This window comes from Heloderma suspectum, chromosome 2 (genome assembly GCF_057233095.1).
Source record: "Heloderma suspectum isolate Gila_16-S chromosome 2, 16-S_ref, whole genome shotgun sequence".
NCBI lineage: Eukaryota > Metazoa > Chordata > Lepidosauria > Squamata > Helodermatidae > Heloderma > Heloderma suspectum.
Genome location: NC_139459.1, coordinates 219,360,312 through 219,383,559, shown reverse-complemented (window position 1 = coordinate 219,383,559; position 23,248 = coordinate 219,360,312). Strand labels below are relative to the sequence as shown.

At 45.8% G+C, this 23,248-nt stretch overlaps 1 protein-coding gene across 1 annotated transcript; it reads right to left on the bottom strand.

Annotated features, from left to right (window-relative positions):
- On the bottom strand, positions 1-10,532 carry LOC146354047 (5-hydroxytryptamine receptor 3A-like). The gene is made up of 5 exons (XM_084829781.1): positions 10,383-10,532; positions 6,376-6,420; positions 6,161-6,270; positions 3,689-3,887; positions 1-234 (listed from the first exon to the last, which is right to left on the bottom strand). The coding sequence occupies exons 1-5, from the start codon at positions 10,530-10,532 to the stop codon at positions 1-3; spliced, it is 738 nt and encodes a 245-aa protein (XP_084685907.1).
- Between the last annotated feature and the right edge of the window lie 12,716 nt (positions 10,533-23,248).

Here is a 23,248-nt window from a genome sequence, read left to right as displayed (position 1 = left end):
TCACTTGAAATTATGGTTGTTACCTATTATAGGGGGTTCATCTGAAGAAGCTGGCAGAATCTCATTCAGAATCAAAGACAAAACAGCGATTTCTAGGATCAATGTGATCTTTAAGTTGATTGTTTCAGAAGAACTGGGAGAAGTGCAGGAAACAGCCAAATCCAGAAAGAAGAGAGTAGAGGTTGGGATGATCAGATTGAGCACATATAGAACTGGGCGCCTCTGCATGAAAAGCTGTTGGGAGATTAAAAACAAATAAGCAAATCAAATTACTTAAAGACAATACCAAACAACAAAAATAAAGCTGAGAATTAGCTCATAGCAGGGAATCCTCACTCAGTTTTCTGAACCTTGATAACTGGGATTATTTTTAACTGAATGGAATCAGGATCATGTAGCGCAATGGTTCTCAGACTTTCTATCTTCACAGTGCAATCCTATACATGTCTACTCAGAAGTAAGTCCCATCAAATTCAATAGAGCTTACTCCCAGTATGGTTTACAGAACTGCAGCCTTAGGGAACCTTTTTCGCGCTGACTTTTCTGTCAAGTATTCTGATAGTGCAATCCTACAATTTACCTAAGAATAAGTCCCATTGAATTCAACAGGACTTACTTCTGAGTTGACATATCTAGGATTGCATTATAAGTCATGTGTTAGGTTGCATGCTCAGTTCATGCCTACTCGATATGAAGAAACATTTCCTGTAGATGCACATTGTAACTGAAGATCAATATGGATGGGGCAAGGTGTGTTTTGGGGAAATATGTCCCATTACTGATCAGCTCATTAAGGAACCCCAGATCAGTAAAGTATCCAAAAAATCCCAGGTTTTCCCAGTTTAAAAATGGGGATATTCTTGAAATTATATTATATTCTTTAAATTGTGGTCTGAAGTATTTTTTACTTTACAATCTGACAACTCCTCTTTGGGTGGTCAGGATCTATAATGAAGTTGGTGGTCTTGAGTCCCAGACAGAATCAATGTTCTCTCGCTGGGTTCTTATGCAGCACATTTTGGCTTACGGGGTTTCATCCTTGACAGTGACAACAGAATTCCCATTTGGGCATAAACAAGAAGATCTATAACATTTCTCATATTAAACAATTAAAATAAAAGCCCGGATGGGCAATTCATCAAGTTATACCTGATAAGTCACTACGCTATAGTTCATCTCCAAACCAGATATCATTTCATTGGAAAATGTGATTCTGTTGAATTTCCACTCCCCATTGGTTAAGTAGATGTTGCGACTTTTGGCATCCACTTCAAGAGAATTTTACTATTCTGCATTCTCAGTTCCTGAGCTGGAACAGAAAGAAGGCAAAGGGCAGGTGCTTTAGTTGTGATTCTGCATGTCCAGACAAGGATTTCAGTGTGCAAGCACCCCATCACATTCATGCCCATTTGCATGCATATTTTTCCTAGCAGCTTGTAATGTGTGCATGCATGTTGCACAGTGGAATTGGCATGGGGGGGAGGAAAGGGTTAAAACCTCCTCTCACCATGTTGCCCTTGCAGTCTAAATTTCACCCCCACTCCTGCAGCTTCTTTTTGAAAAAGAATAGAAGATGTCAGGATATCCATTCATGAATCTCCCACATCATCCCTTTGTTGGGCACTTGCTCTGAAATAAACGTACCTGGCTTAATCACCCGGCTATGGCATCCTTGCGAACCAGATGTATGGGCTGAAATTACTATCTGCTCCAAGGGTCTGAGATCCCTTTGAAAAAGGAAGCCTTTTGCCTATGAATGCTGTCAGTATTCATGCTTCTGTCCAGTGTCAGGATTCTGCCCATCCCAGGTGTGGGTGGGAGAGTTCTGTTCCTCTAAAGATACAAGTATCCTTGGATAATACTTAGGAAAGTTTGCAGGACCCGCTTGTCTTGTCACCCATCTAAGCCTGTATGCAGAAATAGGTCTGATTTTACTTTTCTTTGTGTGTGTAATCAATATAAAATACTTTCCTGTATTCACTTGTTCTGCAAGGCGGTGGTGGGCTCTCTGTCACTGGAGGTATTCAATCAAAGAGTGGACAGCTATCTGTCAGGGATGCTTTAAACTGGATTCCTGCACTGGGAGTTGGATTGCCTAATGGCCCCTTCCAACTCTATGATTCTATGAGTCCAAGCTGATGTGAATTTGCACATTCCAAGAGCCTACCCATTCACTTAGCTGTTCAGCAACCTTACTGATCCATGAGGAGTAGGTAAAGAGGAAGGCTGGAAGGACCCAGTGCCCAGAAAGACTGGCAATTCTAACTTGCGCCAATAATTTATTTATTTATTTGTTTTGTTTTTTACTGCCCAATAGCCAAAGCCCTCTGGGTGGTTCACAACAATTAAAACCACAAAGTATTAGGCAATAAAATACAGATGATAAAATACAATATAAAAGTTTAAAACTACAATATTAAAATAAATATAACCAACAGAAGTTAGCAGCAGTGCAAAAATTTAAAATACAATACTAGATAAAAACAAACTGAAAAACTAAAATGCCTCGGAGAGTAAAAAGGTCTTCACCTGGCACTGAAATGAGCACAATGGAGGCACCAGGGCAAACCTCTCTGGGAAGCTCATTCCACAGCCAGGGTGCCACAGCAGAAAAAGCCCTCTTCTAGTCAACCACCCACCTCATTTCCTTTGACAGGGGCTCCTGGAGAAGGATTGCTGAAGCTGATCTTAGGTTCTGGGCAGGTGTATATGGGAGGAGATGATCCTTCAGGTAACCTGGCCCCAAGCCATTTAGGGCTTTGAATATTTGTACCAGCATTTGAATCGAGCCTGGAAATGGACTGTCAGCCAGTGCAGATGAAAGAGTACTGGCATAATATTATGTGTTTGGGATCAGTCTATATTGTCTCCAGAGGACCCTTGCCATTCAGTGCTGCTGAGTACAAAGAGACTGAGGATTCCCCCCAATGCAATCTTTTGGGCAAGTTACCCAAAGGTTATCTTGAATTGGTAACCTTTGTTCTACAAGGCCTGAGGGGCTAGGAGGAAATGGATCTGGGGGGAGGGGGTGAATCTAAGACAAAAGGAGAGCAGCTTCTATCTGGCAGAAGGAGATCGCTGGGCAGCTCAGAGGAAGCAGGGGATTGCTTGGACTGGTGATGTTGTAGGCCTTCATCCTGAGCCAAGTGTAAATAAACCTTCATCAAAGAAGCACCACAAGTCTCCAGTGCCCTCCTTCCAGGAAACTGAAGTCTGCATAAGCGCTGAAGCCCCTGCAAGTCCTCCCCTCTCAGAACTGGGGTGTAGGAGCATAACAATATGATCATGTTGGCCAGTCCCCAATGATAGTCTCACTGCCCTACTTTGGACTAGAAACTACCCTTCCCAAACACCCCTGGCAGGAACTAGAAACTCTATAAAACCAATGGGGCAGCTCAGAGGAATATGCTTGGTGGGAATATGCAACATCCTGGGAGTTCCAATGGAGCTGTGGCAGCAGCCAAGGTTACCAGCAGCAGAAGATGGCTGCTATGGTTCACTTAATGCTGGGAGTTGAAGGAGTCTCCACAGAGGGTAGAATGCAGCGGGATGGGTATTCCAGACTCAAGAATGTTATGTTTGGGTGTTGGAGGAAGACAGGAGACTGGCGGGGGGGGGGGGGGAGATGGATGTAAGAAGGAAGAGTTGTGGCCCAATGTGCACACAAGACATCACATGGCAAACACACTTGAGAGACACTGTGCTGCTCGCAGCTACCTGAATGCATGGGCGAGAGGACCGTGATGTTGCAGCTCTGCTTATCGAAGGGAAACATGTAGATGTGCAGGCTGCAAGATGAAGTCAGGTGAAAAGCCTGGAACTGCATAATTGTTCCATTGGAAAACACCTGGAGGAATGGGCTTGTTCTTGACTTCTCTTCATTGGACCTAAAACAGAGTCACTTAGTTAAAAGCCAAGTAAAACAGAGATTTAGCAAAAGATGTGTAAACTCATAAAAACAAAGGGTTGGATCCTTATTTAGTCATACTTCGAAAAGACCTATTGAAATCAATGGGACTGAAGTTAGTCATGACTTCTAAGTTATTAATGTATTATTACTGGGTTAGATCCAGACATAGTCTTACTTAGGGTACCGCTACAGTGTTGATAACATGATCATCCTAGCTTTGCTTTGTTAAAGTGTGGTGTAGTGGTGAGGGTATTTGACTAATCCCCACTCGGCCATGGAAGCTCAGTGGGTGACTTTGGGCCAGTCACAGACTCTCAGCCCAACCTACCTCACAGGGTTCTTGTTGTGAGGATAAAATGGAGAGGATAAAGATAATATAAGCTGCTTTGGGTTCCTTGCAAGAGGAAAAAAGGTGGGATATAAATGCAATCAATCAAATATATTTAAGCTGTCCTTAAATATATACAGGCTGTACTTTGGCCCCACTGTTTACATTTTTTTCTGTACACACAAGGTTGACATAGACCCTAGCCATGAAAGCCTATGCCACGTATATCCTTTAATCTTTAAGGTGCCACAGGACAACTTTGTTGTTGTTGCTGCAACAGGCTAACATGGCTACCTGTTTAGAACTTGAAAAAGCAGACAGCACATCAACAATTAAGTCAACAATCCTATACAGACTTACCTGGGAGTAACCCCATTGAATTCAGTGGGGCTTACTTCTGAGTAGATATGCATAGGATGCAAATGAATGCCACACAAGCAACAGATCTAGCCCAAATAAGCATTATGATATGACTGAGGGGAGATAGGATAGAGCTCTTCAAGTACTTGAAAGGTTGTCACAGAGAGGAAGGACAGGATCTCTTCTCCATCATCCCAGAGTGCAGGACACGGAATAATGGGCTCGAGTTACAGGAAGCCAGATTCTGGCTGAACATCAGGAAAACCTTCCTGACCTTTAGAGCAATACGACAATGGAGCCAATTACCCAGGGAGGTGGTGGGCTCTCCCACACTGAAGGTATTCAAGACGCGGCTGGACAGCCATCTGTCAGAGATGACTTGAATTTCTGCATTAAGTTGGGGGTTGGACTCAATAGTCTTGTAGGCCCCTTCCAACCCTACTATTCTATGATGGAAGAAGCCACATCCGACAGAATTTTCACTTCTATGCAACTCTTAAAAGGCCCCCTAGCCTTGGCAAGGGCTAGAAGCATTTCAAGGCAGAGGCATGATCTAAACTGAATTAAACACTTTTTCATCCCTTTGCTGATTTCAGTGAGAGAGTTAAGATCATGTTTACCTCTCTCCCATTTATTCAATGGGATTGAAGTGCTTACATTTGACTCAATCATACTCCACCACAGGAGCGGAAACACACAAATACTCCAAGTAGTTAGGAGGGGGGAAGACAGCAATCTTAATTCCGACCTGTGATTCATCCAACCCGGCGTTTCTCATGATGTACTCTGCATATAAATTAAATAAGCAAGGCGATAATATACAGCCTTGTCATACTCCTTTCCCAATTGTGAGCCAATCAGTTGTTCCATGTGATGTTGAATGGTTTGCCTTGGATTCGTACTGAGATCATTCTATCATTTTTGAGATTGTACCCCAGTCCTGCTTTTCCCACCCTTTTGTTGACTATGAGTGCTACTCCATTTCTTCTAAGGGATTCTTGCCCACAGTAGTAGATATAATGGTCACCTGAATTAAATTCGCACATGCCTGTCCATTTTAGGTTGCTGATTCCCAAGATGTCGATGTTCCATCTTGCCATCTCACGTTTGACCACCTCCAGCTTACCTTGATTCATTGATCTTACATTCCAGGTTCCTAGACAATATTGTTCTTTACAGCATCGGACTTTCTTTTCACCTCCAGACACATCCACAGCTGAGTGTCCTTTCGGCTTTGGCCCAGCCACTTCACTCTTTCTGGCGCTACTTGGAAATTCCCTCTGCTCTTCCCCAGTAGTATATTGGACACCTTCCGACCTGAGGGGTTCATCTTCTGGTGTCATATCTTTTAGCCTTGTGATATGTTCTATGGGGTTTTCTTGGCAAGAATACTGGAGTGGGTTGCCATTTCCTTCTCCAGTGGACCACATTTTGTCAGAACTCTCCACCATGACCTGTCCATCTTGGGTGGCCCTGCATGGCATAGCTTATGGCTTCACTGAGTTATGCAAGCCCCTTCACCACAACAAGGCAGTGATCCATGAAGGGGAGGTCGTCCTTACCGTTCCTCTATTGAGATTTCAGGCACCCAGAATTTATCCGCTGGCAGAGTAAGATGGGTAATGTTACAAAATTCAGAGGGATCCCAAGACACAAAGTCATTTTCCCATGTCTAGGGTGTAGGGTGCATGGGGAGGGAAACAAAAGGACAAGTGTAAAACATCTACATTGAACAAACTCACCAGAGAGATGAGGTTATGATAAAAATAACTCTTACCATGTACAGCCAGAAATAAGTTGTGATCACCTGCAACTTTTCTACCTGTAAACAAATGAAAGACAAACACAGCTACACTTAAGCACATGTCAATTTCATGCGCTCAGTTAACCCCGTCATTGAAATCAGTGGAACGTAAAACTGAATCGCTATGGTTGGATTGTGCCCAAATTGCTCATTGCCCCTTCCTTGCTTGTCTGACGGTGAGGCACACATTGAAGCCAGAGCGTTTGGTCTCTTACCACTGCCAGGATAGAGACCAGGGTAAAATCCAAATGGATGTCCAAGGCTTCTCTCCAGTCCTTCTTGGGTCTGGTATATAGAAGGAGCTTGTTTTCATTGGAAATATTCAGATACATAACCACACTGTGATGTGTATAGTCCAACTGGAAGACAGCCCCTGCTGGGAATAAAACGGAAAGGGGGTTATATTCATAACCATCACTCCACTCAGCAGCACCCTTTGCTACTGTCTTCAGTCTACTGCCTGTCCATTATTAATGGAAATGTATGAATTAAAAATCCATTGCTGTGCCTCATTCAGACACTAACCCACCCTTGCTCCATCGTCATGGAAAAGTGACTTGATCTTTAAACGAATTTCATTCAACTACACACTGTATTTGTTTAGGCAAAACCCGACGTAAAACTTACCTGGAAATTGAGCAAAGAGGACACAAAAAATGAAAGATTTCCACATTCTTCTCCCACACTTGAGAGAAGTGGTGACAGATTAAGTACGTTGTGTGAAGGGTTGACTGATAAGGAAGAGCAGGCTGATGAGTTTGTCACAGGGATGAGATGTATATATTATTATTATTTATTATTATTTATTTCATTTCTATACCACCCAATAGCCGAAGCTCTCTGGGCGGTTCACAAAAATTAAAACCAAACAACACACAATAAAACAATTTAAAATATATAGAACATTAAAACCACAATATAACAATACAATCACAATAAAACCTAGCAGCAGTGTAGCAGTTTAAAATACAGATTTAAAACAGCAAAGATAAAAATTTAGAAAGCTAAAATGCTAAAATGCCTGGGAAAATAAAAAGGTCTTCACCTGGCGCCGAAAGGAATACAATGTAGGCGCCAGGTGAAGCTCACTAGGGAGCTCATTCCAGAGCCGGGGTGCCACAGCAGAAAAAGCCCTCCTCCTAGTAGCCACCCGCCTCACTTCCTTTGGCAGGGGCTCACGGAGAAGGGCCGCTGACGATGATCTTAAGATCCGGGCAGGCACATATGGGAGGAGTCGATCCTTCAGGTAACCTGGCCCCAAGCCGTTAAGGGCTTTGAACGTTAACACCAGCACTTTGAATCGGGCCCGGAAATGGACTGGCAGCCAGTGCAGCTGGAAAAGTACTGGCGTAATATGAGCTCGCAGGCCAGTCCCTGTTAACAATCTTGCTGCACTATTTTGGACCAGCTGAAGTTTCCAGACCATTTTCAAAGGCAGCCCCACGTATAACGCATTGCAGTAATCCAGACGAGAAGTTATCAGAGCATGGATAACTGTAGCTAGGCTATCTCTGTCCAGATAAGGGCGTAGTTGGTATACCAGCCTAAGCTGATAAAAAGTGCTCCGTGCCACTGAGTTCACCTGTGCCTCAAGTGACAGTTCTGGATCCAAGAGCACCCCCAAACTACGAACCTAATCCTTTAGGGGGAGTGCAACCCCTCCAGAACAGGTTGAATATCACCTAGCCAGGCAGACGAACCACCCACTAACAGTACCTCCGTCTTGTCTGGATTGAGTTTCAGTTTATTAGCCCTCATCCAGTCCATTACCGTGCCCAGGCACTGATTCAGAACAGCCACTGCCTCACCTGGTTTTGATGAGAAAGAGAGGTAGAGCTGGGTGTCATCTGCATATTGATGGCACCTCAGCCCACACCTCCGGATAACCTCCCCCAGCGGTTTCATGTAGATGTTAAACAGCATGGGGGATAAAATAGAGCCCTGTGGAACCCCATGGCACAATTGCCATGGCACAGAGCAATAATCCCCCAGCACCACCTTCTGGAATTGGCCATCCAAGTAGGAGCAGAACCACTGTAGTGCAGTGCCTCCACCTCCTAACCCAGACAACCTATCCAGAAGGATACCATGGTCGATGGTATCGAAAGCTGCTGAGAGGGCCAGGAGAATCAACAGGGTCGCACTCCCCCTGTCCCTCTCCCGGCAGAGGTCATCCCACAGGGCAACCAAGGCAGTTTGCGTTCCAAAACCAGGCCTGAAGCCCGATTAAAATGGATCTAGATAATCCGTTTCATTCAACAGTGCCTGGAGCTGTCCTACAACCACCTGCTCAAGCACCTTGCCCAGGAAGAGGATGTTGGCCACTGGCCTATAATTGTTAACATCCTCTGGGTCCAGGTTAGGCTTTTTCAGGAGTGGTCTAATTACTGCCTCTTTTAAATCGGCAGGCACCACTCCCTCTCTGAAGGAGGAATTTACAACCTCCTGGACCCAGCCGGACAACCCCTCCTTGTTTGACTTAATAAGCCATGAAGGGCAAGGGTCAAGCACACAAGTGGTCGATCGGACTTGGCCAAGCACCTTGTCCGCATCCTCAGGCCTCAGTAACTGAAACTCATCCAATAAAACTGGACCAGACGGTGCTCTGAACGCCTCTACCAATGGAACTGCATTAATGGTGGTGTCCAATTCATGACGAATCTGAGCGACTTTATATATCTGTTGGTTAGCGGCAAGTGAGAAGGCTATGACTCAAGGCCCACTTGGGAGTACGGTCTTTTTAAATTATTAAGAGCTTCTGGTAAATGCAAACAGGAACAGAGCTCCAAGTCCTTCTATCACATTATGGGAGGAAGGAGGCATCTCAGGTCAACTTCAGCATTTTTCACTCTTCACTCTTCCTCCTTGGTCCTCCAGTGGTTTATGGCAAAGAAACAAAAGTGATCTGAAAAGTGCACAGCTTCAGTGCATTCCATTCCACCACTCTGTATGACTTATCTGCAATACATTGAAACCACTGGGGAGAAGGATTCAGGGAAAAAGCCCATAGCTGGAGCTGTGTCCATGCTTTAATGGAAAGTTGGAATTCACTCCCAGATTTGGCTGCCTTTGTTTCTGAAGTTGCAGTTACTGAAACATAACTGCACATTTAATACAGGACTTACAAATGGATCCCATTGTCAGTGCTTGAAGCTTTCTGGCCTTTCTTAATCGAGAAGAAGGCACTTGCCAATATGCTCTGGTTCTTGGTCCAGCACAAGACATTTTGCTACCTGAGGCAAAGGACAAGATGGTGCCCCCACTTCTAACCTGCAGAAGCTGACCAGACTGGCAGGTGATTCTTACTTCGACACTGATGCCGTGACAGCATCCTTCATCGCACCTGAGGGCAGCGGGCTAGCTTAGGGAGTACAGAGGAGGCTGGCGGGAACTCACAGCTTTGTCCAACAAACGGAATGGCCAGAGGGCTACTGCTGCCCCCTCCACACCACCATGCATACACCACCTGAGGCAACTGCCTCATTCTGCCTAATGGTAGGGCCGGCTCTGTCTAGTTCTAATAGATGTCTGAAGCAGGTGGCTACTTGAAGTTAATAATCTCGAAGTAATTATCTCAGTGTTAAAGAATCAAAGTTGTTCCTTTGCATGACCAACACCCCCCCCCCCCAATCACCTACAGCAGGGGGAAAGAACCTCTTTCAGCCCGAGGGCTGAACTCAATTGCAGAGAAGCTCTTGGGAGCTGCATCCCAGTGATGGGCAGGGCTGAAGGCAAAAAGGGCAGGGCCAACAGCAAAGGCAAGGGGCCAACATGCTCCAAATGCCAAGATGAGAGCTGCTGCTGCCAGTCACTGAGGCTTAGGGAGGGCATTTCGACCTTTGAGAATTGGGGGAAACCTGCCCAGAAGCCAGGAAACCACCAAATTATCAGTGGTTGGGGGGAAAGGGGCGTGGTCTTCTGGGGAAACCCAGAGGGACAGATGTGACCCACAGGCCTGAGGTTCCCCACCCCAGACATACAGGAATGTTGTAAGCAACTTTCTTTGCTTTTCCTGGCGGCATTCTGGGATCATCATACCCGAGAATGACATTGAATTTGGTCAAGTTGCAGCCTTTCCACCTGTTCCGATGGATGTTTCCGATGGAAACAGCCTTTCCACCTGTTCTCATACGGTCTTCCTTACCAAAGACCGTATGAGGCTGGCAGCTGACCCATAGCCTTGTTTAGCCTTTTCATCCAACCACAGGCTTGCACATGGCAGGAATCATGTCACAGAGTTGCTTACAGAACACCCCAATTTTAATTTTCAAGAAAATACACGCAATATAAACCTTTGAAAGAAATTGGGATTTATAGACTTGGAGATTTATTGATTTTATTTATAACCGATTTCATTAAGATCATTAAAATATAAAACGGCCCAGATAAGAAGTAGTTAGTTCCAATTAATGCAAAGTAATAAATTTGCAACTCCCTTGTATAATATGTCAGGTTCTATAAGAGATGATATTTGAAAACTATTGTACCGAAGAGTTTAGTTTTTTAAAGAAGGATTAGTCTGAGTCATCTATAAGGCTATTGTTGAGGATGAATATGGTAATTACATGGGAGCCAAGATGATTTGGGAAACGAACCTAAATATTAGTATATCAGAAGAGTCATGGGCAAGAATATGGTCTTTGCAGCCCTATAAGTCTATGAGTATTTCTACATTAAGCAACCCCCCCGCAAAAATCCACATACTTTCCAGAGCTTCCTGCTTTCTGTTTCTTTGCAGAATTAGGAAGGGCTTTTTTACATGGCAGCCACGTGGTTTGAACCAAGGGAGTCCCTCTCTCCCTCCCTGGCATGTGTGCAAAGGAGTGGGGGTGGGGGTGGGTTCTTGTTTCTGAAGCTTAACTTCTGCTGTACTCTTTTCTTGCAGCCCCCAGGAAACCTGTGACTTACTTCTGAGTAGACATAAAATGTAAGATTGTGCCATAAGTCTGCAACCCTCGGCACACTTACTTGGGAGTAAGCCTCATTGATCTTAACAGGGTGCTCTGAATCAACAGAGGACGTCGCTTCTGAGCTTGGTGGGGTGGTGGATAAGATGTGTCTCCGTTGCATGGAGGCATTTTACACTCTTCTCCCTCCAACTGAGAAGAGAGGGAAGTCCATCCTCAGCAAGGCTTGAGTGGAGGCAGCAGTTGCAATCAACAGGGGATTCTTGCCCTCACGCCTGTCAGATCTGCTCCTGCATGCCCTGCTCCCATCCTCAGTGCCTTTGTCATCCTGACCGTGCGCACCCCCAGCAACTGAAAACAAATGCTCACAGCAGGCAGATAGAGCAGTTTCTTCCACTACTGAAGAATTTCACAGGGAGGCCATGGTGCTCCTGTTCCGTGGGCTGGAAAAAATACCACATTTATTGCATCTGGGGAAAACATGGGATAGGCTGGGGGAAATTGCGGAAGACACCCTGGAGGGGAAGGGCATCATCTAAGAAGCCTGCAAACCTCAGTGAGAGAGCCATCTCAATAGCAGGATAAAAGCTCCGTGTGATGAACCCCCTTGTCTGCAATCTATTTAAAAATGGACCAAAGGGCAGGAGATGCCCTGGAGGGACAAGGCATCATGTTAAGAGCCTGCAAACCTCTGTGAAGGAGCCATTTCAATCGCAGGATAAATGCTCCATGTGAAGAAAGCCAGCCATGTCTAAAGACATGGTATTAAAAATAGTCCACATATGGCATTTGTGCCCCACAAAGTTATATACAATTAATAGTGAGTTATCAAACATGTGTTGGGGAAACTGTGGCATAAGGGGATCACTTGAACATATGTGGATCTTCTGTCTGAAGGTCAAAACATTCTGGCATGAAGTAATAGAGTGGCTGAGTAAAGTAACAGGACAAATGGTAGTTCCAAACGAAACTTTATTACTGTTCTCATTGTTTAGTGGGAAGAATGAGGGATTGTGTTATAAAGAATTGTTGGTGGTGCATGTAGGAGCTGTGAGAACTGAGATTGCTAGAACTTGGAAAAATGCCTAAGGACTTTCATTCTGGAGATACCTTGATAGATTATGGTCAGTTGTGCTGGCGGAGAAATTAATTAACCATCCGTTTTCATGTGGCTAGAGGAGAAATAAAGGAAGATAACTTTGTAGCAACTTGGTACCCATTCTTAATGTTTTTCCTAGAACTGAATGTTGGAGATGGACCTCCAGCAATCAACTGGATTTTTGGCATAGTAGATTCTAATCTGGTATAGAAACAGACCAATTAACTATAGATACAATATTTTAATTGTATTATTTACAGGTGTATTGAAAATGTATGTGTGTGTCTGTATTTGACATATTGTTATAATTATTTTATTTATTAATTAAATTTCTTACTCGCCCATCTGGCTGATCACCCGGCCACTCTGGGCAATGTACAATAAAACAGTTTTAAAACAATAAAATTCTACATTAAAATGTCATATTTCTAAAAATACCCTAACCCACCCCAAATGCCTGCCTGAACAACCATGTTTTTAATGCGTGGCGGAAGCTCATTAAAGAGGGGGCATGGCAGAGTTCCCTAGAGAGGGAGTTCCACAGAGTGGGGGCCACCACAGAGAAGGCCCTCTCCCTTGTCCTCACCAGCTTAGCTGTCCTGGCTGATGGGACAGAGAGAAGGCCAACTGAGGCTGATCCTGTTGAGCAGCCTGTCTGGGGTTGCTGGAGGTGCTCCTTAAGATAGGCTGGGCCGGAACCATATAGAGTTTTAAAGGTCAAAACCAACATCTTGAATTTGGCCCGGAAAACAACTGGTAACCAGCGCAACTCCTTCAGCACTGGAGTGATGTCATCATGCTGGCGGCTGCCTTTAATCAGGCAAGCCGCCACGTTCTGTACCAGCTGCAGCTTCCGAACTGTCTTCAAGGGTAACCCCATGTAGAGCGCATTACAGTAGTCTAGATGAGAGGAGACCAGGGCATGTACTACCGATGGGAGCAGATGGTCAGGAAGGTAGGGGCGCAGCTGCCGTATTAGATGGAGTTGGTACAGCGCTGTCTGGCTCACAGCTGACACCTGAGCCTCCATGGACAGCTGGGAGTCCAAAATGACCCCCAGGCTGCAGACCTGGTCTTTCAAGGGTAGCCACCAGGTCAACATCCCCCCACCTCCTCTTGTCTCCCACCAAAAGTACCTCGGTCTTGTCAGGGTTCAGCTTCAGCTTATTCCTCCTCATCCAGCCACTCACCGTCTCCAGACATTTGGATAGGGATTCTACAGCCAACCCTGGTGAAAATTTGAACGAGAGGTAGAGCTGCATGTCATCCGCATATTGATGACACCACACCCCTCCTGATGATAGCCCCCAGCGGCTTCATATAGATGTTAAATAGCATCCGAGAGAGGAAGGAACCCTGTGGCACCCCACAAATGAGTGGCCACGGGTCCGAAACCTCCTCTCCCAGTACTACCCTCTGGTACCTGCTGGAGAGGAAGGATCGGCACCACTGTACTATGGTGTCTCCAATGCTCAGCCTCTCCAGGTGGTCCAGGAGGATTCTGTGGTCAATGTTAGTTAGTTTTGGGGATTGGAGGGAGGGATTGATGTACTTGTTATTGCTGGAAAATGCAAATAAAATATTAAAATTCTAACAAAAAAGCGGGGGGGGGGGAGAAAGAAAATAAATGAAAATTAACCATGGCTGTGTAAAATCTATTTGATGAAGTGAGCAGGGGTTCTGAATATTGCTATTCTTTTTGCATTTAGAGAACATCTATGGAGCCTTGATAATAAAAAAGGAAACAAAAATGAGAAAAACTGCATATGTATGTATGTATGTATTCATTTATTGAAATATTTATATCTTCTGCCATTCTGCCCCACAAAGGGCTTTTCTACATGAGGCTTTTAACCCACCACTTTACTAAGGCTTCAGTTTCCAGATTCTTTGCGGGATTAAAATCGGCTCCTTTAGACATATTTTTTTCTGGGGGTTTTCTTTCTCTGCCTTTCTATATGTTCCATTACACAACCACTAAGTGGTGCTGTGGTATAGTAGAATTGTGCAAATACACCAGGTTTTCATGCCGCCATTCACAGAAATACCAGACTTTCCTATAATGGTCAGAAGGCACGGGAGGATGACAATGTCATGTAAACCACCCACAAACTACTGTGAGTGAGGAATCACAAGCACACAATAAATGCCTCATGTAGAAATGCTCAAAGTCAGTCATGCAAAGTCAGCCAACAATAATATAAAATGCAATAATAAAATAAAAGCACCTTAAAATAGCAAATGAAGAAATGTGAATGGTAGTGGCAGCATTAAAACCTGACTGAACTATATACAGCAGTGAAGAGGGGATAACTTCAACTAATCCGTGTATCAAAAGCATGTCAAAACAGAATGGTCTTAACTAGATGCTGTGAAACATCCACAGAATGGAGTCCAAAGGAGCCCCCCACAAAACTGGGTGCCCTAATATGCAGCAGAGTGAAGTGACCAGTTTCAGACAGTATCATGAGGGGGGAATAGATGAAGGTGGGAACTGGTGTCAGAAGATGCAGGAAGACTTTAAAATGTTGGCCCAAGTTTGGGCTGTGTGTGCTGCTTTTGGGGCTCCACTCAGACAACAAAATGAGTGAGCACTGCCCTTCTTCCATAAAAAAATCAGTGCTAACCTCTCTAAATCCAGTTTCTGCAGTCCCTCTAAGGTACTCTGATGGCAGTAGTCTAATAGTCTAAATGAAGGAATTGCTTTTAGAGGAAATTGAATATCCATTAAGTCAGAAAAGAGTGCAAGTCTTCAGGACATTTTACTTTCCCTACCCTGTTTTTCATTGGAACATTGTAAAAAGTCAATTAGCTGTAGCCAACATTTGAGTGTCTAGATCTAAAAAACTACACTTATTAAAAGCAGAACAGGCTGTTAACCTGAACAAGATCCAATATTTTTCTGAAGCTTGCTGAGAAACATTGAATCATGATAAAACAACAAAGAATCTTATGGCACCTTAAACTTTTGTGGACAACAGTCTACAGAAGCTTATGCCATGATAGAGTTGTTAGTGATTCGCTGCACTTGATGAAGTGGACTACAGTCCACAGAATCTTATGCCATAATATATTTGTTAGCCTTTAAGGTGCCACAAGACTCCTGCTTGTTTTTGCTGTGTCACATCGGGTGTCCCCTCCATCAAGGTGGGGAAAAATGTCAGCATGAAAACAGGGAGGGCGGGAAGCTTAAATCCCCCTTCCCCGACTCACCATGATCCCAAACTGGGGGCATGTGCATTTACGCAGAGGTAATTCAATCACACATACACACATAGCTGTGTTAATTCAGCTCACAAGGGGATAAAGCCAGTTGTTGCTAAATGAAGTGCCAAGCCAGAGGAGGAGGGGCGAAGGGCACTGTGAGGAGCGGCTGGGTTTTTCCTTGCTCTTGCCAGGCGGCTCTGTAGGCCTTTCCAACAAAACATGCACAAGCCACTCTGCTGGGTTCGGACATCATGACAAGCCACCCTGAAAACAAGCCAGCCTGAACAACCCAACAACAAGCCATGAGTTCTCAGGGTGGCTTTTACCTAGTTAACAAACCGCGCTGAGGAAACCAGGTTTGGATGTCACGACAAGACACCCTGAAACAAACAGGGCAATGCCCCACCGTGCATTGTTGTGTCGTGCGAGCCAGGATCTTCTCGCTGGGCAGCTGGGGAAACCTGGGGTCTGCATGGTGGCCCCTGACAGCTCCTTACATGCTGCAACAGACTAACACGGCTACCCCTCTAGAAACTGAGTCACAATAGTAACCTCGCTAGTACTGTTACGCTCACCCCACTTCTCTGAGCAGTGAGGTATTCGAAAGGGTGCAGTGCTGACTTGGGTTCAATTTCCTTTGGAAGGAGGTCACTGGAGGCTTATGGTGTTTTCTTTATTCAAGTTTATTTAGTTATGCAGGTTGAGTAGATTTGGAGGCACAGCTTAAACACTCCAACAAACAGCAACATCCATTGCCTCATATCAGATCCCAGGCCCAATCTACATGGGTGATTTGCTGTGTCATTTGGGACACTTCGGGGTCGTTCACCACCCCACAGCAACCATGCAGCTTCCTTCTCAAAAAGGCGCTGTTATGCCCCCACTGGATGTCATGCCCACACTGGAGGAGTCCTTCCTCAGAGGAAGAGCTAGAGGCCTCAGAAGCCCAGGGCACCCCAGACCAAGGGCTGTCACCAGACCCACAGGAGCCTGAGCCCTCCGGGCGGTGGCTGCAGGGCCATTCCTGTCAAGAGAAAGTGACTCTGCCTCTGAGGCAGAGGCTGAGCCACTCCCTGATCCCTGGGAGTGTGGTCGCCTCAAGCAACAGGCTAGCAGGGCTCCTGTGCGAAGGAGTGCTCACCTCCAGAAGAGGCCTCCTCAGGAGAAAGGGACTCCTCAGGAGTAGGCTCTGGAAAGGAAGCTCTGATTGCTGCAGCTGAGCTCTGGGTGGGGGCAAGGTTGGCTTTGAGCTTAAAAGACTTCACTAGAATCCCAGCTAGCAATGGAACAGCTTCCTGCATCTGGCTTCTGTTGTGTACCTTGCTGCCTGAACTGTGTCCTGTGATTGATGCTCTGTTTCCTGGCCTTGTGGACTGCTGAACTACCCTGCTTCTAGGCTGTGTAAGGTGCCTGATTGATTTACTGTGTTTGACCTCTTGCTTGTTATCCGGACCGCTGTTGCCTGACCCTCTTGAGTGACTGTATTCTGACTCCTGCTTGGATTTAGAGCACCTCTGTTGTAGCATGAGCCCCAATGGATTACCGGCTGTAGGCTTGAAGGTTTCTTGATTTCACTGCAGTCAGAGTTTGCTACAGTCAGAGTAGGACAGGTGGATTTTTGCGGAGTTGTTTGAGTGTGTCTTTTTTTTCTTAAAAACAGCTCCAGCGTGGTTCAGCTGCAGTGTGTCCCATTCCCCTGAACTAGATCTGGCACATTGGCTGTGCCTAGGGGTGTGTCTGTGAGCTGGCTGTGGCCTGGTCAAGGGGTGGGGGCTGTCCCTTTCCCCTCCCCACATTTTCCTGCCATTTGAGTAGCCCACTTTGTACATGGGTTAGGCTTCCCACAGGCTCTAACTACTGCCCTCCTGCCTTTGCTGTGCCTGTGTTTATTTGTTACTATGCAGTATATCTCAGATGCGTGACTGAAGTTCCCATGATATCACAGTCGTGCGACTACGAGATTGCTGCTGCAGGCTCTAGCACCAGGGCTCATTTTGAACAAAGGATGCAGAAAAACAAATACATTCAAACCAGCTTGTATGAAACATTAAAATTAAACAGTAAAACAACAAACCAACTTTAAATTCGTGATCATGCTATAATGTGATTATACTGTCATTTCTGAGGGGAAATGCTTTATACTCATAATAGTCTTATACTAGGTAGTAGTAACTCATAGAATCATAGAATAGTAGGGTTGGAAGGGGCCTACAAGGCCATCGAGTCCAACCCCCTGCTCAATGCAGGAATCCAAGTCAGAGCATCCCTGACAAATGGCTGTCCAGCCTCGTCTTGAAGGTCTCCAGTGTGGGAGAGCCCACCACCTCCCCAGGTAATTGGTTCCATTGCCGTATTGCTCTGACACTCAGGAAGTTTTTCCTGATGTTCAGTCGGAATCTGGCTTCCTGTAACTTGAGCCCATTATTCCGTGTCCTGCACTCTGGGATGATCAAGAAGAGATCCTGGCCTTCTTCTCTGTGACAACCTTTCAAGTACTTGAAGAGTGCTATCCTATCTCCCCTCAGTCTTCTCTTCTCAAGGCTAAACATGCCCAGTTCTTTCAGTCTCTCTTCATAGGGCTTTGTTTCCAGTCCCCTGATCATCTTTGTTGCCCTCCTTTGAACCCTCTCCAGCTTGTCTGCATCCTTCTTAAAGTGTGGTGCCCAGAACTGGACACAGTACTCCAGATGAGGCCTAACCAGTGCTGAGTAGAGGGGAACTAGTACTTCCCGGGATTTGGAAGCGATGCTTCTATGAATGCAGCCCAAAATAGCATTTGCCTTTTTTGCAGCCACATCACATTGTTGGCTCATATTCAGCTTGTGATCGACGACAATTCCAAGATCCTTCTCGCTCGTAGTGTGGTTGAGCCACGTATCCCCCATCTTGTAACTGTGCAACTGTGTCATCTGGTGCACCTTTGGTGCTATGCTATGGCAATTTACTATAGACCCTATTCTCCATTGTTTACCTGTAGTGAACAAAACAGTCAATGAAGTCACTGGGAAAGAAACTGATCACTGTAACCATTCTAGAAGTGAGGCGCACTTCTAAAGACAAGGAGTGTATGGGAGGGGAGAGGTGTGGGGTTATGCTAATTCATCTCTTGCAGTTAACTTCCCAGACCAGGGGAGCTTCGCGGGTGGGGAACAAGCCTCTCATTTGCTTAGAAGCATCTATGGGGTTGATGATGTTCAGTTCAACTGACAAGACTCCGCCCACCGAACCCCAAAGTAAGGTGAAATAAAGTGCAGTGTGACCTGTGCAAGCACGTTTTTGGGTACTGTATACTCCGCTTTTCTTGCTTCGTGTGTCACAGACCAAAGCCAATTTCATGAAAATCTGGATAAAACCAGAAAGCGCTTCTCATTCAGTTTCTATGTAGATTGGGCCCCAGATAGAGGTACCTCTGATGCTGTTAGCTTATAGAACCCCTCAGAATCAGCTTGGCTCTCAGGAGGGTCGTTCACATGTAATGACAACCCTCCAATTTAAAAAGCCTCTACTGCTTTTTCTCAGCAATCCATGATCAGCTCCTTCATAGGTTGAGGAGTATGATGTGTGAACATGGACTGATGGGTTGTTTAGGGGCTAAACAACCCAGCAACAAAACCATGGGTGAACTGCTGGATTGTTTAGCCCCTAAACACGTCACACTGCGCATCACACTGTAGCAGCCATATTGGGGGTCAGACTAAGTAGCCTCATGCAGCCACATGCTTCATGTTCTTGCTGAGCTCTTGCTCACTGAAATATATGTTTGTAAGCTGACGAGACACAGGAATTTCTTATCTTGTCAACAAAGGCTAAGGTCATAGAATTGTGTATCTTGTTCTCTGCTGTTCTCTTCTGTTCTCTGCTTATCATGGCTACCCTATAACCCATTTCTTGTATTATAAGCAATGGTGCTAGGAGAAGAAATGTTAAGGACTGCAACCCCACACGGGAGGGAGAGGAGGAGCCGTTTCCTATGTGTCACAATATCTATAAAAACAATGTGCTGATGTAAATCGGGGCTTTTGGCTCTTTGGAAATGATTCCAGCCTTAAGCCCGCACATTAAATAAAACAACTCTTTTTCCTTCACTCCATGGTCTCTCTGACTCTGAGTTCTGCAACAACACTGCACAACCTATGAAAGAATTGATCGTGGGTTGTGTGCTAAAGTGGAAGAGGTGGGTGTGCTGCTCATGCACGACAGCCCATCAGTTTTTAAAATGGAGTAAGGAGCTTTTCCACACAGGGCTGTTAATTGGCTGTTAATCCATGATATCTACTTCAGTTCCATCACAGAACTGAGATCCGAGCCCTATACGAAGGACATTTCCTTTCCTGCTTCTCTGCTATATAACCTCTTGCTGGTGCTGTGCTATAGCAGAATAGCGCAGTTACACAAGTAGGAAAAACATTTCCTTTTGCTTTCATAAATAATACTCCATTTTCCCCACTCTAAACCCCCCAGGAAAGTGCTCTTTTAAAAAAAGAAATGAAATTAGATGGTCACGATGTCATGTAAACAACCATGAGGAAAGAATGACGAGCGCACAATAAATGCCTTGTGTAGAAAAGCTCCTTAAAAGCCCTCAGCCCTTTATTTATGGTTTGGGATGAACCTGAGGTAAATATGGAGGTAAAGATAATGCTGAGATTTTTTTTAAAGGATGTACTCTCATCAGCATCATAAGCACACTTGTATTATGTACATGACAAGGTCTGTTCTGGATTTGTTATATTTGTACAGTGTTTCACACTCACACTCACTCATGGCAGTTAAAGAAATTGCTAAAAGGAGGTTAGCAACAGACATGGTTGGAAAAGAAAAAGAAAAATCAAATTTCAAACTGATGCCTGAAGGACAAATATACTGTCCAACTTTGTTTCAACAGAAATATATTCCACAGGGCCAAGTGTAAATATTAACATATACAACATTTCTCATTGAGAAGATGTAGTGATAATTCATATCTTTATTATGCATTTCTTATGTCATACAACTGAAATACTTACAGCAGCAGCGCACAGAAAGTGAACCATAATCCATATTTCTTACTTTGCCGAGTTAAATTACTCAGGCCAAAATTGATGTTGCTATTTAAGCATCTATTGTTGATTATCAGATGTTGATGATCACATTTAGACTACTTTCATACATTGCCTTAATGTTTTTCCCCCCTGGGGTTGTCAAATAAAATACAGTACAAAGTTGCCAAGCTTTTACTAACTGTGCAGAAGAGAAAATTTTGACTGGTGCTGCCTCTCTCATCACAGCAGCAGCAGGCCAGGAGAATGTGTGTGGCCCCCGAAAGCTAGGCCTTTAATGGAACAATTAAAGGTATACAAGACCTGTCAAAAATGTACTAAGTTTTAAACAGGGTAATGCCATGTCTCCAAAGCTCAAGTAGGCTTATAAAAAGAATAAAACAGTGACCTGGTTCGGATGATCAGGCTAAACAAGACACCGTGGCTTGTTTAAGCTGCAGTGCATACCAGGCGCAATTTGCATAATCGCCCTCCTGGCCGCAGCTTCTTGTATCGTCTAGGGATGTCAGAGAATTTCGCCACGAATCTTGGGGAGGTTGAATGCCAGTGCATTCGGCCCCCCGAAATCGGTGGCGAAATGGTCTGCCCCCCCCGCCCCCCCCCCGGGACGGGACTTATGTTGGGCGAATTTCCCTGGCGGCGGCGGCGGCCAGTCTTCCGACTGGCTGCCGCTGCTGCCATTTCCAAGTTAAAAAAAAAACAAAAACGTGATAGGCTACGTAAATGTTTACATAGCCTATCACGGCTGACTGCAGGGACGCAAACGGCGGCGGCTATGGCCGCCGCCATTTGCAGACCCGGCCAGCCAGAATTCCGGGGGGGGGAGGGGAGGGACGGGGCGCCTCCCCCCCGGCCAGAGTTCCGGGGGGGGAGGGGAGGGACGGGGCGCCTCCACCCCCGGCCAGAGTTCCGGGGGGGGAGGGGAGGGACGGGGCGCCTCCCCCCCCGGCCAGAGTTCCGGGAGGGGAGGGGAGGGACGGGGCGCCTCGCCCCCCCCGGCCAGAATTCCGGGAGGGGAGGGGAGGGACGGGGCGCCTCGCCCCCCCCGGCCAGAATTCCGGGAGGGGAGGGGAGGGATGGGGCGCCTCCCCCCCCCGGCCAGAATTCCGGGAGGGGAGGGGAGGGACGGGGCGCCTCCCCCCCCGGCCAGAATTCCGGGAGGGGAGGGGAGGGACGGGGCGCCTCCCCCCCCCGGCCAGAATTCCGGGAGGGGAGGGGAGGGACGGGGCGCCTCCCCCCCCCGGCCAGAATTCCGGGAGGGGAGGGACGGGACGGGGCGCCTCCCCCCCCCGGCCAGAATTCCGGGAGGGGAGGGACGGGACGGGGCGCCTCCCCCCCCCGGCCAGAATTCCGGGAGGGGAGGGACGGGGCGCCTACTCCCCACCGCGAATCAAATTTCCTAAAAGGTAAGTGACTTTCGTACATCCCTATGACGTCCAAACTGGGCGTCATGGCTTGTTTGACAAGGAAACAACCCTCAAATAACCCATGGGCTGTTGCTGGGATATTTGAGGGTTGTTTCCCCCTCAAACAAGCCATGCTGCCCAGGTTCGGATGACACAACAAGCTGCAGCCGGGTTGGTAATTAGGCAAATAGTGCCCAGCATGCACCATGGCTCGTTCAGCCTATGATTGTGTGAACTGGACCAATGATTAAAACCACAACAAAAATGCATCAAAACAAAACATCATTTGTTAATCTTCTGACAATCACACTATGGGTGCTTCCAGAAGATGCTTACTGGCAGCCAGTACAGCTGATGTGAACACATTCAGCTGATGTTCACATATCCCAATATGGCTCAAGAACCCATCTGTAAGACCAGTTAGATACCAAGCAAATGAGATAGGGCCTTTTCTGTGGTAGCTCCTTAGCTTTGGAACACCCTTCTGCTGAAGTTGTGCCTCTCCTCCTCTTTCTTTTTAAAATCAACCTTACAGTGCAAACCTGTAGGTATCTATCCTTTTCCCTCCCCATCCCTTTATTTTTAGATTTTAAGGCTGCAGGCAGGGAACATTTTTGGCTGAGGAGTAGGATAAAAAATACTTCAAATAAATTATTATTATTATTATTATTATTATTATGCCCCGCTGAGTTCAATGTGACTTACTCTCAGGTAAGTCTGTATAGGGTTGCAGCCTTGAAGACCTTTGTTTTTAAGGTTGATTTTGATTAAGCTGCAATGGCTTATAGGCTCATACGTGAAAGAGCAATTGTCTCTATCAGCTTCCTTCCTTTGGTATTGCCTATATATTGTTGTCTAGGATGTTACTATTCTTGTAATGCACATCACTTTGGGAGGGCATGGCTTTAAAAACAGAATTAATAATAATAATAATGATATTCATGAAGAGATGAGCAGCTTATTCTGTGCTTGTTAAAGTTTCTGTGTCATCTTCAAAGGCAGCCCTTACTGAATCTGGCAGCCCTATCTGTGCTTGTTAGGACCCCATAAATTAACCTTCCCAACCTGGTGCCTCCCGATATTTTGGACTACAACTCCCAGAATTCCTGACCATTGGCCATGCCAGCTGGGGATGCTGGGAGTGGTAGTCCTCCACATCTGGAGGGCGCCAGGCTTGGGGAGGCTGAT

Bases quoted from the DNA above. Each gene is read 5' to 3' on its own strand.
- LOC146354047 (XM_084829781.1), bottom strand. From the start codon at position 10,532: ATGAGAACAGGTGGAAAGGCTGTTTCCATCGGAAACATCCATCGGAAC. The intron at 6,421-10,382 runs GTATGTCTGGGG...ATTTGTTTACAG, and splicing joins AAGTTGCTTACAACATTCCT to GTAGAAAAGTTGCAGGTGAT. The intron at 3,888-6,160 runs GTAAGGACGACC...ACTCTGTTTTAG, and splicing joins GAAATCTCAATAGAGGAACG to GTCCAATGAAGAGAAGTCAA.